Consider the following 22,710-nt stretch of genomic DNA (forward strand, 5'->3'; position numbering starts at 1 on the left):
GCATGGTTGCATCTTTTGTAATCGATCGAAATCGTTGCAATAAAGAGATTCGTTGGCGGTGTCATCTCTGCCACCTGGCGCCACAAAAGAGCCACCTTTCGGTGGATGTGAGCCCGAATCCGGTGGTTTCCAAAGGGGAGGAGGCAGATCAGGGGCCGCCGCACGGCCGCAGCCCGAGGAGGAGGAGACACGAAAGAGGAGGAGGGGCTTCGAGCCTGGATCCGGTGGTTTCCGAAGGGGTGGAGGGGGGGCAGGGGCTGCCGTCGCCCAAGGAGGAGGAGTCGCGAAAGATGAGGCGGGGCTTCGAGATCTGGTGGCGCCGAGCTCGGATCCGGCGGCAGAGACGCGACGTGGAGCCACACCTCAAGGCGGCGGCGGCGACGAGGAGCAGCGGCCAAGGTCTGTGTTTTTACTGCAAATACTCTTTTCTTGTACTCTCGTCTAAGTGCACAAATCAATCCAGTACTCTGTGTTTGTTCTTGTTTAAGTGCACAAATCAATCCAGAAATCCATATACTCTGTGATTGTTCTTTTGTAAGTGCACAAATCTATGCCCGTGCCTCTCTGTTTTTGCTATGCTCCTAAAATTGAGAAAAAGTGGTTTGTGTTTCTGTTTAACTAGAGATTTTTTCGGCCATGTATGCAAACGGCTAGCTGCCTAGCTTGGGATTTCACTGATGGTAAACGAACAACATATGCAGGTGATGCTCCTGGGTCACAGTGACTCCTATCTCAAGGACAAGGCAATGCAGCAGCTCAAGGCGTCGACGACGACGACGAGCAGCAGCTCAAGGTCCGGAGTATGTGCTTTTTTCTGTTCTTGTGCATCACCAGTTGAGTACTCTGTTCTTTGGTTTCATCAAGATTGACCATGGGGTGTTCTGTTAGAGTACAGTAGGAGTAGTAGTGTTCTCACATTAGTTTGCTTTGCTCAAGTTACATCTGTATAGTAGGAGTAGATTAGAGCAGCAGCTTTTGTACTTGTTCTTGTTTAAGTGCTCAAATTACTTTTGTTTAAGTGCTGAAATTCTACTCCATCAGATTGATTTCATTTTAGAAGCTGATTGATTTGCGGCCAATCGAAGGCAGAGGCAGAGCTCTGCCACAGATGGGAGATTGCGGCACCCCCAACGAAGGCAGAGGCAGATGGGCGATGGAGATGCCGGGCGGCGTAGCTCGTCTGCGTGCGATGGCAGGCAAGAGGCGATGGCGGCATGCGATGGCATCGTGCGGCGGGCGACGGCATCGTGCTCATGGCAGCTGATCACTGTAAGTTTAACTTGCGGCTGTAGCTGTTGCTCCTGTGATTTGATATATTTATGTGATTAGAGATTTAAATCCACACATACAACTGCCAAATGCATGGGGTACTGAACATGTTGTGTTAATCAACATGTTGTGTTCTTTATTTCATGAAGATACTATGCTCTCAACAATTTAAGCATGTGATGGTTACAACTATTCTGGACTTGAACACAAATCTACTCCGTATTTTGCTGAGTTACAATAATTTAAGCATGGAGTATTATGCACATGCTCTGTTTTGTATTTGGGGTACTCCGTATTTTTCTGAACAAGAACACAAATCTGTAGGAATAATCAATCTAATTTGGCTCTGTTCTGTTGCAGGAGTTGCAAAGGCACCGATCATTTACCTGTTCAAATTTGGTATGGGCATATTGCTGCCTTCTGCAGTTCAGATTTGGCTGAAGAAAGGAAGGCGGCAGGGCTGTGGAGAGAGGGAAGGAGGAGGCGAACTGGAGAGGGGGGAGGGGAGGGGGACCTGCGCCTGGAGAGGGGGAAGGATGAGGCGACCTGCAGAGGGTGAAGGGGAGGGAACCTGCGCCTGGAGAGAGGAAGAGGACGCGACCCGGAGAGTGGCCTGGTGGAGGAGACGTGGAGAAGATGCGGAGATTTGAATTTGAACGTGTTAATTGCTTGTCCTGTACTGTAATTATTGTAATTCTGAGGATGTTTTTGTAAACTTGCTTTTGAGAAGTGTCCGCGACAAGAAATTCGGTACGGAGGGAGTAGATTATAAAGTTGGAAAATATCTTTAATGGTTCATCTCTATTTGACTGATTCTCATTTTGATATTTCATTTCCAATTGCTAATTGCAAATGATCAAATAAAAGATAAGAGGGTAACATGACATCCTCATGTGCAAATGAATTTCCAATTTTTATTCAATAAACGAGAGCAGGAATAACGTGACTTTCCCAAGTATATTTGGAAACATTTGCTATGCTTTAAAAGTGCCTGATTTGGTGTTACAAATTTATTGAGAATTTATTAAACAATAGAAATATTATAAGACTTTATCTAAAGTTTAATCAAAACTTATTTTAATATAAAACTATTTACAAAAGAATATTTTGGTTTGAAACTATATTCCCTAAGCCCACAACACTTATTTTGATTTAATGGAATTCATGGAATTGTTGGGAGTTCATATGGTGTTTATAAAGCCATATTTGAATCTGTTACCCCCTCCGTTCCAAATTAACTGACGTGAATTTGTATAGATTCATATACAAATTCACGTCAGTTAATTCAGGACGGAGGGAGTAATTGTTTGTATTTGTAAAAGGGGTAGAAAACCCTAAACCTATCCTTGGGCCGAAGCCCATCTCTCTTCGCAGGTCGCAGCCCACCTCTTCTTGTTTTCCTTTCTTGGGCCGCACCTTGTGTTCCCCTGGCCCATCTTCTGCCCGTGCTGTTGCTCGTTCAACCTCCAGAACGCACCGAGCCATGGCCGCTGGTTTGATTCCCTTCTTCCCAACTGTTCTTCTACCACGAACCGATTCATTCAGTAAAATCTTCTGTTTCCCCTATTCATTTCCTAATTCCACCCACGCGCCCCGAATGCCGGCCGTCGGCATCCACCCCTCGATCTCCCTCCTCAGCTTATAAAATGCTACTCCGAGCGCGTCATTTTGAGACTTTGCCTATCCTATTTCATCCCCGTATTGAAAGTGTCACCTATAAACCTCTGTACATTCCGGTGCCTCGACGTCTTCCTCCGCCCGTCAGGTGAGATCGCTCCGAAGCACCATTATATCGGGAGACTTTTGGACCCCCTTCTACCTCTTCTTGGACTCGCCTCGAGGAGTTCGCCTACGACCTCGCCTTGGACTCGAGGAGTCTCCGAAGCCTCCAAGATAATATCCTCGATGCCTTGGTGTTCAACCTTGCCGGTAAGCACCACGCTCTCTCTGCCGATTTCCTACCGTGGCAGCAACATTCAGAAGTGAACTGTTTTGGTTAGCCACCTTTAGAAGCTCACATCTTCTGTTCTGTATATCCGATTAATGCTGTTCCTTTTGTATCGCAAAGAATAGATCACGCTCTATAATCTAGTTCAGTTTGTTCACATTTTCCTGTTCAGCCACACTAGTGCATCATCAGTTAAACTTTGTATTTGTACAGCACATTCACATTGATTAGCAAACTTTCAGAGCCTATACCTTTTGATCTATAGATCCTCTGGTGCCTATTCTTTCTGTTTTGTGTAGACCACATCTTGATCTGCACTATATGCTCCTTGTTTCTTCTAAAATATGAAACTCTTATGAAACAATTGGGACTCAAACGTGCAGTTTTAAAAAATTAAAACTAATTTGGAACATTTACTAAAGAATTAGGACGTCCACTGCATTATCCTCTTTGGGTTTTTGCACGGGCATTCGGTTATCTAGTACATAAACCTGCCCAGCCCACTAGCCCAGTCCAGCCGATAAGCCCGCCCCACCGGTACTTGTATATGGGTAACAACCAGTCAGAATCCCAGCCCAGGCTATTCCCTTCTCACCTGCAGACGCTAGCTGAGAAGAACACTGCCTCGACGTGGAGTACAAGACAAGAGCCGGGGAATCGAGGTGCAGTGCCAGGTTCCCCTTCTGGGAAAATACGAAGGAGATCAGCAGCATAGACAATATTCAGGGAAAATCCGGCGTCCGGAGAGGAATAATCCCGTTTGGTCCGGGTCAACGAGGGATATATTGAATCGATCCATCAAAGATTATGTTGACTTGCTCGCGAATATATTTACTTATAAAGTTATATACAGATTAAATCCTCCGGCCGCCGGTTTAGCAGCCATAGTTGACATTACTCACAGCTGAGCTTACGCACGCACGCACGGCCTATATAGACAAGCCCTACAAACGGCCAGGAACTAATTAAGAGCGAGCTATATAGGCAGCAATGGCAGTAGTGAGCAAGTCGTCGACGGTTGTGGTGGTCGGAGCCGACGACCAGCAGTCGTCGGGCGCCGGCACCATCGATCTGTCCTCTTTCGACAAGTCCTTAGGTCCTTTGCCAATTACGGTTCTTCTGGTCTTCGACCATCCAATCAAGGACCCCGTGGAGAGCATCAAGAAGGCCCTGTCGCAGTCGCTTGCCGTCGACCACTACCACCCCATGGCCGGCCGCCTGACCCCCGACGGCGGCGCCATCGCGTGCACCGGCGAAGGGGTGTCCTTCGTGGGCGCGTCGGTCAGCTGCGCCCTGGCCGATCAGCACTTGCCGTTGCTGAAGGACGACCTGGCCATGGGCTACCCTGGTGACTGGTGCCGCCCTGAAGACCCCTTGGTGCAGATGCAGGTGACCGAGTTCTCCTGCGGCGGGTTCGTGGTCGGGGTGACATGGAACCACGTCATGGCCGACGGCGCCGGCATGGCCCAGTTCCTGCGGGCCATCGGGGAGCTGGCCCGTGGGCTGCCATCGCCGTCCGTCGTCCCCGTGAGGTCGTCCTCGCTCCTCCCGTGCATCCCGCCGTCGGTTGTGGCCGCGCAGAGGGCCATGATGGCAGTGGCGTCCAAGGACATGGCCAGCCTCGACTTCACCATCCCCTCCAGCGCGATCGCCCGCATCAAAGGCCAGTGGGCCGATGCCAACGCCCATGAGCAGCCCTGCACGGTGTTCGAGGCCGTCACGGCGCTGCTGTGGCTGTGCCGGACCCGGGCGGTGGTCACTGCCAAGGACGACGATGAATTACCCGTGGGGATGGTTTTCCCCAGCAACGTGCGGCAGCAACTGGGCGCCGAGGCCGGCTACTACGGCAACTGCCTCGCCGCGCAGCTGGTCCAGGCCACGACCGGCGCACCGGCGATCAACGGCCTGGTGAAGCTCATCAAGCGCGCCAAGGACGGCGGGGATCAGCAGCAGCCGCTTCATCAGGGCGCAGCGGTTGGGTGGTACGACACGCTGTTGGTGTCGAGCTGGAGGAACCTGGGATTCGAGGCGGCGGAGTTCGGCGGCGGGGCGCCGGCGCGGGTGATGTGGCATCAGCGGCAGACGGTGTTGCCGATCTGCGTGGTGTGCCCGCCGTGCAAGGGGAAGGACGACGGCGTCAACGTCATGTCGATGTGCGTCCGGCCGGAGCACGCCGACTCCTTCCAAGCCGCACTCCACGCTGCTTATTCCACCTAGCTGCATGTCCTGCTGCTGCTGCATGCATGCAAACGTACCGTACATCCCTCCTAATCTCCGTACAATATTCTACTCCGTACCGTACATCCCTCCCTTCTGCTACCTCCGTCCAGAAAAAAATAGTGTCATATGAATTCTATGTCCTATATATCAACCACATATTTATAATACTTCCGCCATCTTTGTAACAAAGGATATCTTTGACTAAATTTAAATGCATCTATATACTAACTCATGTCTAAATTTATCTAAATTTTAACAAATTTGAGACATCTTTTGTTGTACGGAGGGAGTATCAAAATAGTTATTGTCCAAAGTCTTGCTTTAATGAAATCTGATGTGTTTTCTATTGCGGAACCGATGGAAATCGTGTTTGCAAATAGCCGGGAAATTAAGATGAAAACTGATAGCAGCCTGCTCTACTGTACGTCAGCAAATGGCAACCCAAGCCGCCACGAACAGATCAAATGATTAATCAGGGCACACTGTCAAGTATCAAGTGCGCCTAGTCCTCCTCGAATTCGTAGTACTACTTTCTTTGCAAGACTTAAACATAAATTAACATGAACTAGTCGTCTGACTAATTCTGACCCGCCTAACGATTGGACGACAGCCTAGCAGTTCGATTGAGTTGAATCACAATCCTCAACTTGCATGCATGCAAATGTAACAGTATTTATGCCGGCAAGCCTTCAAAATCCTCTTAATATCCGAGAAACGTACGCGGTGAAGACCATCTTTGCTTCGTGAAAACCATTATTTATAGTATATTTTTTAAATTGCATTTGTCAGGGAAGTGATTTTTCATATCCGCAAAATTTCAAGTCCAAACTCAATCCCGATTAGCGCCAGTGAAAAAACTAATCGAGCGTGAATAGTGGTTATTTAATGTTTACCCTATTTACTTGCATGTTCCTCTGTTTTATTCTTCCAAACATAATTGTGCTCTGGTCCGTTTTGGAACGGTGCAAAAAATTCATAGTTTTTTCCGTTTTGGTGGGTTATATAACCTATGTTATTAAAGTAGTTATTGTTCAAAATCTTGCTTTATTGAAATCAAAATGTGCTTTCTATTATGGAACCGAGGGAATCGTGTTTGTGAAATATAGCCGGGGAAGATGAAAACTGATCAAGTGATCATAGCAGCCTGCCATGCAGTTGACACGTCAGCAAAATGGCAACCAAACCTAGCCGCCTAGAGGAATTTTTCAGCTCCATGCAGAGGCTGGCAAACGCCAGTTGTGAGGCAGTGGTCTGATGCGCGTTAAGCGAGGTAGCCTTCGTTGACAATTGACAAACAACAATGCGATAACTCCATCTGGAGTTCTGGACTCGGTCACCTCCTGTTAAAAGACTCGAGACAGGATCTAAAATCAGTCCAAGCCAGACACGTCTCTTTCAATATACATGCAGCCTGTGTCCCTGGTACTCCCTCCTGGACGGAGAGAGTAGCTAACTACTTTAATTATGTCTTACTTTTGTCAACAAGCCGAAACTTTATTCCCTATTTTTGTCGACAAGCCGAAAATAAAAACTCTATGCCACGATATGTCTTCTATATGGATCTATGAGGAAGACCCCCACTACCTATTCATCAATTCATGGCTTCTCCCTTAAGCCACGTCATTCCTTTTTGTACAATTTCGCTCGCGCTCGCACCGTCGCACGCTCCTGTTCTTGTGGCCCAGCCTACCGCGTCCGCTCGCAGCCCACAAGTCACCACGCAACACAAGACGTTTGTTACCCCTGTGCATGGAAAAAAAATCCCGATCCCCATCCATGGCTTGCTGCTTCTTCGCCTCCTATGCGCCGCTCGCATGCTTTGTGATCGACTCGAGCCCTTTACTGGTTGGGCGCCCCGTCTCCTGCGCCTCCCCCTACCCCCCACGCCACTCCCCGACCAGTACAGCACGGCCAGGGCCGTGCCCGTCTTGCTCGTGCTGCTGGTCGATTCCCCCATCTACTTCACCAACACCAGCTACCTCCAGAAAATGATCTCCCGGTGGATCAACGTGGGAGAGGATCTCCTGGTGGATCAGAGATGAGGAAAAGTGCATCGCCGCCAAGGCGATGGCCGTCGAGTATGTTGTCCTCAACATGGGCGTAAGCTTCATTTTTCTGCAACTTCCTTTGTGCAACACTTCATCTGAATTACTGAAACATCTGAAACAGTCATGTTCTTTCCTGCCGGCAGCGGTTGGTAGCATTGACACTAGTGGGACGAGCATGTTGGAGACCCTACCTACGTACGGCGGGCGAGTTCCACATGGCCACCTTCTTTGCTGAAGTCATTTTCTTTGTCGTAGACTTACCTTTTGGCGCGGGGTACATCTCGGCTATGCTGGAGACCTGAAGAAATGCCTTGGGCAGAGATTGTGGCCTTGGGCAAAAAAGGTTTTCCGCTAGTGCCGTGGATGGATATACAAGATGGGGCGCAATGATCACAAGAACCCATGTACTCGCTCCGATCCATAAAAAATGTCACCAATTTAGTAAATTTGTACTAACTTAGTACAAAATTTATGCTAACTTAGTACAAAATGAACGGCACTTTTTACGGAGAAGTCAGAGGAGTCAGGTGGAAGCAACAATATTTTGGTTACCAGCATCTTCCAATATTAGGGCCCCATATTGGATATTCCACACGGGCCTTGAACACGTAGGTAGGGCCCTGCGTGGAGGGCTGCTTGGAAGGCGTCGGCGTGCTCCGGCCGGACGCAGAGCGACATGACGTTGACGCCGTCCTTCCCCTTGCACGGCGGGCACACCAGGCAGATCGGCGCCACCGTCTGCTCTTGCTGCCACATCACCCGCGCCGGCCTCCCGCCGCCGAACTCTGCCGCCTCGAATCCCAGGTTCCTCCAGCTTGACACCAAGAGCGTGTTGTACCACCCAATAAGCGGCTGCCGATCTCCACCGCCGTCGTCTTCCTTGAATAGCAGCTGGTCCGGTTTCCTCTCCTTGGCGCGCTTGATGAGCTTTACCAGCTTGACCGCGCCGCTCGTGGCCTGGACCAGCTGCACGAGTTGCCGTAGTAGCCGTCCTCGGCGCCCAGGAGCTGCCGCACGTTGCTCAGGAAAGCCAGCGGCGCAGGTTCGTCGTCCTCGGCGACCACCGCCCGGGTGCGGCACCGCCGCAGCAGCGCCGTGACGGCCTCGAACACCGTGCAGAGATGCTCATGGTCTTCCTCCTGATCCCACTCTGCTTTGATGCGGGCGATCAGGCTGGAAGGGATGGTGATGTCGAGGCTCGCCATTTCCTTGGACGCGACGGCTATCATGGCCCTCGGCGCCGCGACAACCGACGGCGGGAGGAGCGACGACGACCTCACGGGGACGACGGAAGGCGACACCCCACGGGCGAACTCCCCGACGGCCCGCAGGAACTGCGCCATGCCGGCGCCGTCGGCGATGACGTAGTTCCACGTCACGTCGTCACCCCACCACGAACCCACCGCAGGAGAACTCCGTCACCTGCATCAGCACCAAGGGGTCCGTGGGGCGGCACCAGTCAGCAGGGTAGTCCACGGCCAGGTCCTTCAGTAATGACAAGTACTCGTCCAGGGCGCAACTGGCCGACGCGCCCACGAAGGACACGCCCTCGCCCCGTTGCCCGTGCAAGCTATGACGCCGCCGTCCCCGGTGATGCGGCCAGCCAAGGGGTGGTAATGGCCGACAGCAAGCGACTGCGACATGGCCTTCTTGATCATAGTTTTAAATAGCCGGCTAAGCCATTTAGCGGCAGCCTGCTCCAAAAGCTATGCGTGCTATAGCGGCACTAAGACATTTAGCAGATTTTTAAAAATCATACAAAAATATCGACAAATGAGGCATCATATGATTAAAAAAATCTTCCCCTTGACATTAGTAGGAACTCATTGACATTTCAAAATACCACTTGTGATGCCAGCAAAATGGTACCTAACCCTAGTAATGCCAACAATGCATATATTGGGACAATATATGCATTTAATATGATGTTTCTGCTCAAATCTAGAAAACTACAATGAGCTGATGCACTGCTTGAGATGTGATGAAATTTTGGGCCGCACTTATGCCAAAAGCCCCAAAAATAATTATCACAGGGTCCGCTTAGCGCGCTAACGATCCCAAAATATAGCGCTATAGCGGATTAGCGGAGCTAATAGCGTTTTTCTTAGGTTAGCGTCAAAACTGCATAACTTTAGCGGGAGACCTCTCCAAACGCTATAGCGCCGCTGTAGCTATGCTATAGCGCGCTATTTAAATCTATGCTGTCCACGGGGTCCTTGATTGGATGGTCGAACACGAGGACCAACGTCACCGGCAAAGTAAGTATGTTCTTGTCGAAAGAGGACAGATCGATGGTGCCGGAGCCCGACTGCCGGTCATCGGCTCCGACAACCACAACCGGCGAGGACTTGCTCACTACTGCTACTTCTCTCATTGCTGCCTACTGGGCTCGCTCTTAATTAGTTCCCGGCCGTTTGTAGGGCGTATCTACAGGCGGTGTGGACGCTGACCTGTGACTGTCAATTATAGCTGCTAAACGAGGATTTAATTTGTATATAACTTCATAAACACATATATTCGCGAGCAACTCAACTTTGATGGATATATTAGGTGCAAGCAGGATGGACGCCATCCGAGCCGAGCTTGAGCCTGGCTCGGCCCGTAGAGCAGATGAGCCGGCTCGGCTCGGGCTGGCTCGCGGGGGCCGGCGAGCAGCATTTCAGCAAAATCATCAGTTAGCGAGCAGCAGAACAGAAATTTAGCAAGCAGCAGCAAGCAAGAAGGAGCAGTAGCGGCGGCAGCAAGCAACAAGCAGGGGAAGCAGCTTCTTCTTCCCCAAAGTCGTCGGCTTCGGTTGCGGCTTCTTTGGCTTGACCCGTAGAAGGGAGGCCATGGACCGCTCCTGCTCCCCCTTCTTGCTCTCCTTGTCCATGGGAGATGGGAGAGGACAGTGAGGAATTGCTTGGTGCTAATTCCCTCGCGTGTGGGCTTCGAGGATTAAGTTGGGCTGGGCCGGTTCTACTGTTCCTGTCGGGCCGCCAGCTCGCGAGACAGCCCGAGACGAGCCTGGCTGGGCCCGAAGGCCGAACAAGACTCTTTTAGCAACTCGGCTCAGGCTGAAAGGTAAGCAGGCTAGGGCCGAGCCGGTCCGGCTCGTCGCCGGCTCGGTCCAGCTCGCTGAGCACAGCTCGTCTGTCCACCATGATCACCATGTCCCGTGAAAATAAATTAGTACTCGGTTTTACATAATTATCTTAGATTCAGTACTACTTTGTACTAAATTAGAACGGAATATAAAATTTAAGAGCACTACTTTGTACTAAATTAGTATAAAATTTAAGACATTATTGTGGATAGGAGGGAGTACAATATTATACTCCTATAATACATAACACATCAGGTTTGGTTACGTAAGACAACAAAGAAATACTCTGGTAATAGGTGTGGCTGGTAAGATATGAAATCAGAATTATCAGTAAATACTTTTGAAAATAATTCTAGTACCTTCGCAATATATAGTGTGATATCAATTTCGTGTCACATATATATTAACCATACATTAATAATACTAAAGTAGTTATTGTTCAAACTCTCGCTTTAACGAAATCTAATGTGATTTCTATTATGGAACTGAGGGAATTGTGTTCGTAAATAGCCGAGGAAAGATGAAGTTGAACAGACAGCAGCCTGCCCTGCAGTGGACATCAGCAAAATGGCCACCAAACCATAGCAGCCACCCCTGAAAGGAAACAAAAATGATTAATCAAGACACCCTATCAAGTATCAAGTGCACCTAGTTCCCCTCGATGACCACCCCACATGTCATCTTTTTCTCGGCCCACATGTCATCCTTTTGCTCGGCCCACCCGTCATCCTTTTTGCTCGGCCCCAGCTGTAGCCTTTCCTCGGCCTACTTGTCATTAACGATGACCGTCCCACTTGTCAGGACATGCGTTGGCCCGCATGTAAGCTCAGTCGACCCGTTAAGCCCTGGCTGCTTGCACTTTCTCCTCGCAACCCCACACGTCAGAAACGGCCCTCCGGCCCCACCTGTCAGCACTCCCCGCGGCCCACCCGTTGGAAGCAAATGGTCAAATGCTCCGTCAGGGCATTTGCGAGGAATCTCCAAAGGGGCAGGTATAGAAGCAAGCACAATTACGAGGCCTCGGTATTTCTAAGTACAACTATGAAAGGTGGGACACAGAAATAAATAACCCATTTTTTTTGTTGCTAAACAGTGCTTTTCGACCCAGGACCTGTCCTTTTCCATGTCCATCGTTATATCTTTGTCTTTAATAATCAGTACTCCTTACTCTTATTGTGTCTCCTGCTTATATCTCATTCTTGGTGGTAGGTGCCTTTCGTCATGCCGTTATTTGCACCGAGCATTTTCGCTCAACATTTTCTAAGCTATACGAAATTTCCCAAATGGCACGATGGGATTATAAGGACCTACTAGACTCCTAGCTCTTTGTCCTATTTGTTGCCATCGGTATCAGCCTCCGTCCAACAATACGATGCATATTAGGTTTTGGTTGACCAAACTTTTGACCACAAATTACTTCATGAATATGTGACTAGTGTGATTAAAATTATAACCATAAGCAAATATCCTTGAGTAGAAACATAATGAATATGAATCTATGTCATATAATTATATATTAATAGAGTAATTTGTGGTCAAAGTGTTGGTCAAAGAAAAACTAATATGCCCCATATTGTTGGACGGAGGAAGTACATATGGACGCTTCGAGTGTACAAAGTTTCGGTCCACGTGGAAACCGCGCACTTCAACGCCATTATATAGAATCTTTCTTTCACCTATAATATTCACTCTTATTTTTTCCTTAACACAAAATACACGTATGTCTCCACAAATAAATTAAAGACTGAGCGACGACAGTCCTTCCACACACGAGATGCCCTCCAATACACGCACACCGTGTACGTACCGATCCTATCCTATGCACCATGCCATATGTCACCAACATAACTGATTACACGATCGATGGTTGATCAACATTAATACATATGCGTTTGTGGTTCAAACTTAACGTAGCGTCACGACCGATTGAGGTTTCGAAGGATGGCCCTGTGGTTGAGGTGCTGGCGGAGGCGGTACCAGTCGTGGACGGCGTCGGGGACGAAGGCGGCCAGGAACCACTGAAGCTGCTGCGAAGCGTCCGGCACGCAAAACGCGCCGCCGTAGCCGATCCAGCGCGCAGCGTCCCGGGCGTACGCGTCGGCGGTGGCCACGAACGGCAGTGTGACGGTCATGGTGGCCTTGACCTGCGGGGAGAGCATGCCGGTGTGCACGTAGAAGGGGACCTGGCACTACACGTCGATGCCCTGGCTCTTGTACTCCACGTTCAGGCATTTGGACAGGTGCTCCACGTACCTGCATCAATGTGCGAAAAGGCGTTTATATCTCAAATTGATATATCTCAAAGCCATGTGGCAGCTGACATGACCATTAGAAAATTTCAAAGTGGTTCTCAACAAACCTTTTGCTCTAAAATTAATTTCCAAATAACCTCCGAAAGCTTCCCTTCATTTTCTGGATGTCTCTTTCCGTTTATTTTCCCATCCAAGATATTGTAATTCCTTCTCTCTTTTTTCCCAAAATCGCTAAAGAGCTCATCAGATGACTCTTGGACTCACTATGACAACCGTGAGGGCACTCAGTTAGAAATTTGGTAAAGATTGGGAAAACTTTAGAAGGTTATCTGGAATTTCCAGTGATGCAAGTTTTGATAAATTCATCTCATTACTTCCTTAATAGCCACGTCAACCACCATGCGACACATGAATTACATGATTTTGACTGGTAGTGCATCAGCTTAATTACCAACTTTAAGTTGTTGAATGCACGATTTTTAGGTTTATAATTGTTTCCACCTGCCAAGTTTATTGACACGCCGTTCAATTTTCTCAATAAAGAATTTGTAATAGTGGATTTGTTCATATATGTTGCCATGTACAAAAATTTAAGAACTACATCGCTGCGTAAATATGGTAAATAAAGCATCTTTCCGATCAAAGACATAGAAATGTCGAGTCGAAGAAGAATGGAGTAGCGTGACCTTACCATAGGGCAGTCGTTGATCACCTTTAGCTCGACTAGGCCAGGCTCAGTCTATTATTGAGGTAGATTATGATAGTCCAACTTTTTACCAAACTCGTATCAGGACTATTATTAAATATATTTTAATATTGTGTTTGTTTGGTGTCATATATGTTTTTGGTGTCATATATGTTGATATTTGATCTCTACATTCTCGTTCAAAATCAAGAAATTAATTTATGACAACCCCACCTCATATGTATAGATATTAAGAAAAAGAGGGAGTAAATGTTTTAGTTTTTCGCATGTTGTTCGTGGCCGATTTTTTATTAATACAAGGAACATGGACCACTTTTCAGTAAATCACAAAAAAAAGTCGTATTACTCCGTCCAACAAACTTGTTTTGTTGGATGGATGAAGAATTTTGACCTTTTGGTGGCGCTATAGACGGTGTAGAGCGGGAAGGAAGGGACGGCCACGGTGGACCCGGACCCAACATTCACAACGGCGCCCCTCCCTCGCTCCAGCATGCCCGGCAGAACGGCTTTGGTCACCACAGTGAGCCCCGTAACGTTCACCCTCACCATCTTCACCAGCCGCTCCACGTCGGCCTCGTGCACGAACAGCGCCCCGGGCCTCGCCACGGCGGCGTTGTTCACCAGCACGCCCACGTCCAGCCCTTCAATGGCATCCCTAAGCTGTTGCATGGCTTCGGTGCCGGCGAGCGAGAGGTCGAAGACGACCGTCTTGGTCTGAATCTCCGGGTGGGTTTCGTGGAGGGTGGAGGAGATTTCATGGAGGTTTGCTGCGTGGAGGTTGAGGAGGATGAGATTTAGGCCCTGGCACGCGAGCTCCATGGCCATGGAGCGGCCGAGGCTGGTTGTTGGGCCGGTGATTAAGGCCCATGAGCCGTAGCAGCGGCGGAGGTCCTTGGAACGGTGGAGGCAGACGACGAAGTGAGCTAGAAGCCGGAGGCAGATTGTTGACATGTACAGTGCGCCGTGGCTGGCCAGCCAGATGAACCAGATTGGCGCCGCTCCTGCCACCATCGTTAGCTAAGCTTAGGTACGGCCTTGTCGTGCTAAGTTTTTCTGTTATATATGCAGCGGAATTGCTTTGCTATATGTGTAGTGTGCACAGGCTGTCACTCTCTTTCTCTCTTTGTATATACAGTCGGAAAATATATATACTCCATTCGTTCCGAATTAACTGACGGAGCGAGACCGGCTTTTGCAGATCATTGATTTCTTGGACGTCAAAGCTGAGTCTGCTCCTTTATGTGTGTTCGAATGGGACGCTTTGAGGGATGCTAATGATCGTGTGTCCAAACTTAGACTTGATGAAGAGACTAAGTGGTCTCAACGGGCTAAGGTTAAACATGTGCAGGAGGGGGGTAATAATACTAAATATTTTCACCTCATTGCGAATGGGAAACATAGGAAGAATTTTTTTTTTGCAACTTGAACAAGATGAGGGCACTATTGTTGGTCAACATAATTTATGTACCTACATTTCTGAGTATTATAAGAAACTCTTTGGGGAACAAGTCCCAAATTCTTTCTCTATGATGGAGGATAGGACACATGATATTGCGCAGTTGTCTCCGAGGAGAATGGTTATCTTGTGGTGCCCTTCACTGAGAAGGAGGTGCACGAAGCCATCTCTCAGGTGGAACATAATAAAGCTCCGGGACCATATGGGTTCCTTGCGGAGTTTTATCAATGTTTTTGGGAGGTTCTCAAGGTTGACTTGATGGCCATGTTTGTCCAGTTACAGTCCGGGGATCTCCCATTATTTAGACTGAATTTTGGTGTCATTACTCTCCTCCCCAAAAAGGAGGATGCGGTTCAAATTCAACAGTATAGACCTATCTGCCTCCTTAATGTTAGCTTCCAATTTTTTACCAAAGTCGGTACTAATCGTATTACTGGGATTGCCCATAGGGTTGTTAGGCTGACTCAGACTGCTTTTATGCCAGGGAGACACATTCTTGAGGGTGTTGTTGTGCTTCATGAAACTATCCATGAAATTCAAAGGAAGAAAATGGATGGTGTCCTTTTTAAAATTGATTTTGAAAAGGCATATGATAAAGTGAATTGGTCTTTCTTGCAACAAGTTCTGCGTATGAAAGGTTTCGCTCCAAAGTGGTGCGAGTGGATTGCTCAATTTGTGCAAGGGGGGGGGGGGGGTGTCGGGATAAGGTTTAATGATGATATTGGTCATTACTTCCAAACCAAAAAAGGATTAAGGCAGGGTGATCCTTTGTCCCCGATTCTTTTCAATATTGTTGCTGATATGCTTGCCATCCTCATTACAAGGGCTAAGGAGGATGGTCAAGTTGGGGGTCTCATTCCTCATCTGTTTGACTGAGGAGTGTCTATTTTATAATATGCCGATGATACTATTATTTTCATGGAGCACGACTTACAGAAAGCCGTTAATATGAAACTAATTCTCTGTATTTTCGAACAACTTTCAGGACTGAAGATTAATTTTCATAAAAGTGAGCTCTTTTGTTTTGGTCATGCGAAAGATGAAGAACAGCAGTATAAGCGTCTCTTTGGATGCGAGTCTGGGTCTTTGCCTTTTAAATACTTGGGTATCCCTATTCATTATAGGAAACTCCTTAACAAAGAATGGAAGTCTGTTGAGGACCGTTTTGAGAAAAAATTGGGATGTTAGCAAGGCAAGTTACTCTCATATGGAGATCGCCTTGTGCTAAATAACTCTGTTCTCACAAGTATGCCAATGTTTATGTTGTCCTTTCTTGAAATACCTAAAGGGGTACCGAAGCGTCTTGATTTTTATAGATCCATATTTTTTTTGGCAAAGTGACGAGCATAAACGAAAATATCTTTTAACAAAGTGGAATATTATTTGTCGTCCCAAAGAACAAGGGGGTTGGGGATCGAGCTTTTGGATACTAAAAATGTGTGTTTACTCAGCAAATGGCTGTTTAAGCTTCTTAATGAGGAGGGTATGTGGCAAGAGTTGCTACATAATAAATACCTTCATTTTAAAACTCTTTCTTAAGTTCAGGCTATGGCCGCAGACTCCCCTTTCTGGAAAGGACTTATGCGAGTTAAGACGGCCTTTTTTAATCGAGGTTCTTTTATTGTTGGGAATGGAATGAGCACTCAGTTTTGGGAAGATACTTGGCTAGGTGATGGACCTCTTGCCCAGCAATATCCATCATTATATAATATTGTGCAACGAAAAAGTGTTTTGGTTGCGACTGTTCTGTCATCTGTTCCTCTGAATATTGGCTTTAGACATACACTGACAGGGGATAAATGGACATCTTGATTACATTTTGTCTACCGTTTAATGATGGTTCGCCTTTCTGCCGATCCAGATTCTTTTTCCTGAAAACTTAATTCAAATGGGGTATTTACGGTTAAGTCTACGTATGGGGACTTAATGGATGGGAATATTGTTTTTCCTCAAAAGTATTTATGGAAGATAAAAATACCTTTGAAAATCAAGATTTTTATGTGGTTTCTTTATAGAAAAGTGCTGCTGACAAAAGACAATCTTGCTAAGCGCAATTGGGATGGGTGTAACCAATGTTGTTTTTGCAGATTAGAAGAGACTATCCATCACTTGTTTATAACTTGTCCATATGCTCGTCTTCTACGGCGAATTGTTCATGTATCTTTTAATTTGCCACCTCCAACCAATGTCACAAATATGTTTGGGAATTGGTTGAACGGTGTTGATAAAAAACTTAAAACTCAAATTCGGGTGGGAGTTTCTTCTGTTTGTAGGGCTATTTGGAATGGCCGCAATGATATTGTTTTTAACAAAATTAGAGTGCTTAATTTTTTTGCAGGTACTCTACAGGGCCACTCACTGGATCCGTTTACCGGTGGTCTTATCTACCCCCTGTGGACCAGCGGGTGCTTTTGGATACTGGGTGCAACCGTCTGGAGACGGTTTCTCGGGATATCTTCAGCCGGGGTGGATGGTGGTCCACTAGTAGAATTCTAGCTACATGATGCATAGGCATTTTTTGTATCTTTTATTCCAGTGGTTGATTTTTGTGTCAACTTTGAGTGATGCATAAGTTGTATTTTTGTGACACTGAACTTCGTAATAAAATGGCTGTGTGCATCGGTTGATGCAGAGGCCGGGGCTTTTCCCCCTTTTCGAAAAAAAACCCGATTGGATCCCACTATCGATAGATAACGGAACAACAGAGTTCACCCCCCACATAGCAGGAGATCTGATCGGTTTATGCGCAAAACATGCACAATTATGCAACATCCAGAGGGCCTCCGTGGATTTCGGGCCCCCTTCATTCCCGAAAGGTATTCTCCTCAGACCCACTCAATTCCATCCAACAAATTGCTCCGATCTGCTCTGGTTTTGGAGATTTTAGGCAAACCGTAGGTCATAATTAATGGATCTACTTACTCCTAACAGGGTATAGGTTCCCATTTTGGTTTTGTGTGATCTAAATAGTTACCTTGTTTATTTGTTGCACTGAAATTATTGGCATTACACTATTTGTATGGGCTAGGAGGGGGAGTATGGAGTAAGGAGAAGTAACTATTTGTGAAATTATTGGCATTTACACTCAAATTATTGGCATTAGGCTTTGGAAATTATTTGGCATTACACTATTTGCACATAGTATTATCTAAAGATGTTTACTCACTTTTAGGTGTGGATGTTACAGTTGAACTCTTAGGTGTGGATTTCACCGTGCTTGAACTCGTGTACTCCGTATAAAAAAAATTACACCTTAGCTTTTAATTGCCGTATATCATGAAGTTCTGATTCTGTTCGAGTTCCGATACTCATTCTACAAATACCAATTTACAATTTCTTACTGTTGCAAATTTGCAATATAACTTGCGAAGCACATGCCAATCTTGCACTGACATTGTAGTCAGTATACATGCTCCATTATTATATATTCTCTCCAAGTGCGTGGCAGAATGTATGACCGTTTAAGGGAGACCCCTATAATATAAATAGGAATCTAAATTACATCCGTGAGGACCTGAACACAGATGTTAGAATTGTACATCCACTTCTCCAACCAAGTAAGCTAGACCCACTTCCTCATGAATGTATGACCGTAAGTACTTATATGGCTAGCCTGGACAGAAGCATTTCATACATGCATGTAAGAATTACTGCTAGGCCATCTCTCTTTTTGGCTAGTCACGAAATTAATTTACATAATGAATAAGATTAGGACCGAATTGAAGGACCACGCAGCGACATCCCATCTAATTTATAAACGGAAAATATATAGACATTTTAGGAGCGATCTATTTGATTGATACTCACAGTTATTCATATATAATTGCATTTTCTGCATCACTGGATCTTGATCCAATGGCTGAACTTCGCCCTAAATACGATCGGAACCACAAGATCCAGTATTATACATGTTGGACCATCAATGTCTCGAGAATGTATATACTACTTTAATTTTATGAAGAATGTCGTTCACGTTTTTCGAAACCGAACTTTACCAACGATTAGACCAATAATATTTAGATTATATGTTACAAATTTTATGTTGTTCAAAATGTTTTTGAAATACGAATTCAATGATATAATTTTCATAACAGATTACCCTCAAATCATTAGTCTAAATATTAAATATTGGTTAAAGTAAAATATTGAATGCATGCGTGCTATGCTTTCTAAAAAGAAGGGAGTAATCAGTAAGATCATGACGCAACTGAAGGACCACCACGCTTAGCAACAGCCTATCTAACGTACAAATGCAGGATGACGTCATGCCTATCAAATCTTAAAGTGTGTCCATTTCACAGTAATGCTGTATCTTGTTTGCCGCAGCGGGCGCTCATGAATCCAGTTGGCGATGCTGCTTGAGGTCGAGATTGAAGCATTGATGTGAGGTACACTATTATACCACATGCATAACTGGATCTCGATCCAATGGCCAGCATTACCCCTTAACCGCCTAATTTCTTTTTTTTTCCAAACTCGATACATTAATTAAGAATAATAGAATTACTCAGTTAATTAACAAAAAGCCAAAGAAAAACAGTAACAAATGTTCATGGAACCGTCATGAAACATGACCACACCAAGAACCACATTGACCGACGTGGCCACCCACACTCAATTAACGCACACAGTCGAGAAAATAACCGTCGAGATTACTCACTGAAGTCATCGTCATCACACTAACACTTTTCCAAAGCTGGCCACTCCAACTTCTCCACTAACCGCTTAATTTCTAAGGCCGCCAAATTGATTAAATGAGACTTCAGTAAAACCAATGTATGGCCTCAACTTGGCGTGTACATGGACCACGGCATCATTATTAGTAGAAAAAAGGTAAGATAGATTTCTCTCGAAACAGCCAGAGCCCAGTGACGCGTGTGATGGATCGAGTACGTGTATGAAGTGCACACATATGCATAGAGTTATTATGGTGCTAACTACCGTATTGAAGTGAATGAAGATAGCGTTCAACAACCAACAGATTCCAGTTTTCAGGAGTAAAATAGGAGCATGCTGGCTTCCTGGTTCCGACGCCAACCTAGGTCCGACCTTTTGTCAAGAACATCCCATCAGTCGAGACGTCAGGACAAAATTCAGGCAAACTTTTCTTCCTTTTTTTTAGAAAGACCCTTTTCTTCTTTTTTTTGTGAAAACAACCAGGCAAATTTGGGTTCTGCATCCTGGCCGCCGCCGGTCCTGCCCTCCCTTCGCCTTAGAAGAGTCCTCCCCTCGTGCCGCCGCTCCTCGCCCGCGCCCTGGCCGCTGCCGGTCCTGCACGCCTCCGCTCCGCCACCGCCACCGCCCAACGCCCAAGACGAAGGACGCCGCCCGTAAGTTTTTCTTTTTTAATTTTTTTCTTATGGAATTTAAAAGTTAATAATAAAACATAAAAATAAAAAGTTCAAAAAAATAAAAGTTGAAACATAAAACCTTAAAACCTTTCGAATAAAAAAGTAGAAGTTCAGAAAATAAAAATAAAAAGATCAAAGAATAAAAGCCAACAAGCAAAATATAAGAAGTTGTCAAAAATGGCAAAACAAAATCAGACAACCCAAAAATGGGATGTCGGTAATCGTCCGTCAGTAACGTTTTGGGTGGTCGTCCGCCAAATATTTGGCCCCTATACATGCCACCCTTTCTCTGACTAATCGAAAATCTACCTCAGATCGATATATATGTAATTTGTTTGGTCCTTGGATAATCAGCACAGTAAGATGAATTGTTTCCGTCAGCTCCGGTGAGGAGCTACATGCAGAAAACGATCACCGTATGTGGACAACTGCTAAGGCCCCCAACGAAATACTATTACTAATAAATAGCTACACCGATACAGTAAAAAATATAGTGTCTAAAAGGTATGTGTCACCAATTTCCTTTCAGCTTTACAAGCATCGCATGGCTGAAGGACCAAATATTTTTACTGATGTGTCTTTTCTTGGAAGCCCACGGCTTCAAATTTGTCTTTTCTTGCAGGTACAAAGAATAAAGCAGGCATTGGTATCTTTATGCATCGGGTTGGAGTACAAAACTATTCTGTTTTTGTGGAGGTTTCCGCATTTGCAGGTTCATCACTTGAAATGGAGGTTCAAGCACTGGAGCTGGCAGCACAGATTGGAGCAGCCATGGGAGTTCATCAGCCAAATTTCTTAATTGACAAGAATGTTCTCGCAGAAGCTGTGGTAAAAAGCGACCCAATCAAGTATCCAGGACATTGGCATATAAAGCCAAATTATCTTCTATATTCAAAACTCGGATGCAAGAGTTATCAAAAGTAGAAGAGAAAACAACAAGATAGCTCACAGGCAAGCACATGATTCTTACAAGCTCCATAATGTTCAAGCTTTCTTTTGTAGTTGTGAAGGGTTAGCACATAATCCATCATCTTGCCCTGAAAAAGCTGTTATCAGCTCTCTAAATGTGCAGGTTTGAACATTGTTGTTAGTGACATGTTTATAAAGTGGTAATAAAATCTTCTTTTGCAAAAAAAATAATAATCCTACATGGGTTAACAAAGAGGCTATATATCAACAGTATACCTTCGTTCCTCCAAGCGAGCTTGGTTGAGGATCGTCCATTCATCTTCCATCAGTGTCTACATCCTTGCAAATGGCCAGCTCACCTGTCACGCCATGCTCGTTCATGTAACATTGTACAGTGCCTGACTGCTTGCTACCTCCCGCTTGCACTTTCGACGCTGCAAATATATGCATGTTTATGTTTATTGCATGTACCACCTTAATTATCCGGTGAAAATCCTCATTCGGTGCAAACCGTGCAAACTCTATAAAACCCATGTTTAGAAGTTTTAAAAAAATTCTAAAAAACTATCATATGTTGGGACTGTGATGTTCTACAAACCTGCAAAATTTCAAGTTCAAAATTAAAGGCATTTGGGAGAAATTAAAAAGAGAAATTTACAATGAATAGTGTCAAACACTGAAAAACACTATTCATGCCAAAAAAATATTCGCTGCTACCAAACGACATTGAGTTTGGACTTAAAGTTTACACATATATAAAACATCACTTTTCTAACATATGCAAATTTTTTTGAGAATTTTTTTAACTTTTTTGATGAAATTTTCACAGTTTGCACCATGGAGGCGGTTTTCACCGGATACTTCGCCATATATGTATCCTTGGTAGTAGTAAAAAAGATCTGTTTCAAAACTTAAGGTGCCGGGTCCTTCTTTTTCTTAGTACATGCATGGTGTATAAGGTTTTATGAAGACCAAAAAAATGACCACAAATTTCTGCGCTATATGTGATTTATATGAGTAATTCAGTCACAAATTTAGGGTCATAAAAATCACTATTAACAAAGTAATTTGATAAAAAAATTGCTGATCTTAATTCATGCATATTCCTCACCGGTTAAAAGCAAAGAGAATGGGGATTAGCTTGGGGCGGCGGCGAACGTGGGGTCTGCATTGGTCCGAGCAGAGGCTGGAGCTCTGTACCTAGCTGCTAGGAGGCTGGGAACGGAGGCGATGAGCTGATGCGGTGGCGGCAGCCACTACGCACCGGCGTGGTCTTGGAGCTTGACAACAGGGCGACATGGTCTTGGAGGAGTTGGAGCTCAAGTGGGGAGATGGCGACGGATCTGGCAAGATTGGGGAGAGCGGCAGATCCTCGAGTGGGGGTGGCGGCAGCGGATCCGGCAGGTTATGGTGGCGGGGGATCCTGGGGAGATGAGGAGAGCATCGGATCCGGGGAGACATGGAGG

At 45.9% G+C, this 22,710-nt stretch overlaps 1 protein-coding gene, 1 long non-coding RNA gene and 2 pseudogenes across 2 annotated transcripts; 2 read left to right on the plus strand and 2 right to left on the minus strand.

The window, feature by feature from the left end:
* The first annotated feature begins 255 nt into the window (after positions 1-255).
* On the plus strand, positions 256-1,225 carry LOC104585261. Its single transcript, XR_732854.2, has 3 exons — positions 256-399; positions 702-793; positions 1,042-1,225. It is a non-coding gene; the product is annotated as an uncharacterized LOC104585261 (long non-coding RNA).
* A 2,982-nt stretch (positions 1,226-4,207) lies between these two features.
* On the plus strand, positions 4,208-5,604 carry LOC100826823 (acyl transferase 15). Its single transcript, XM_003580922.2, has one exon. It carries the CDS (start codon positions 4,208-4,210, stop codon positions 5,432-5,434), a length of 1,227 nt encoding a protein of 408 aa, XP_003580970.1. The 3' UTR covers positions 5,435-5,604.
* A 2,448-nt stretch (positions 5,605-8,052) lies between these two features.
* Positions 8,053-9,859, minus strand: LOC100827126 (annotated as a pseudogene).
* A 2,406-nt stretch (positions 9,860-12,265) lies between these two features.
* LOC100827439 lies at positions 12,266-14,540 on the minus strand (annotated as a pseudogene).
* Positions 14,541-22,710: the final 8,170 nt, after the last annotated feature.

The sequence above is a fragment of the Brachypodium distachyon genome, chromosome 5 (genome assembly GCF_000005505.3).
Source record: "Brachypodium distachyon strain Bd21 chromosome 5, Brachypodium_distachyon_v3.0, whole genome shotgun sequence".
NCBI lineage: Eukaryota > Viridiplantae > Streptophyta > Magnoliopsida > Poales > Poaceae > Brachypodium > Brachypodium distachyon.

Coding starts and splice junctions, on each gene's coding strand:
- LOC100826823 (XM_003580922.2), top strand. CDS start 4,208: ATGGCAGTAGTGAGCAAGTCGTCGACGGTTGTGGTGGTCGGAGCCGAC.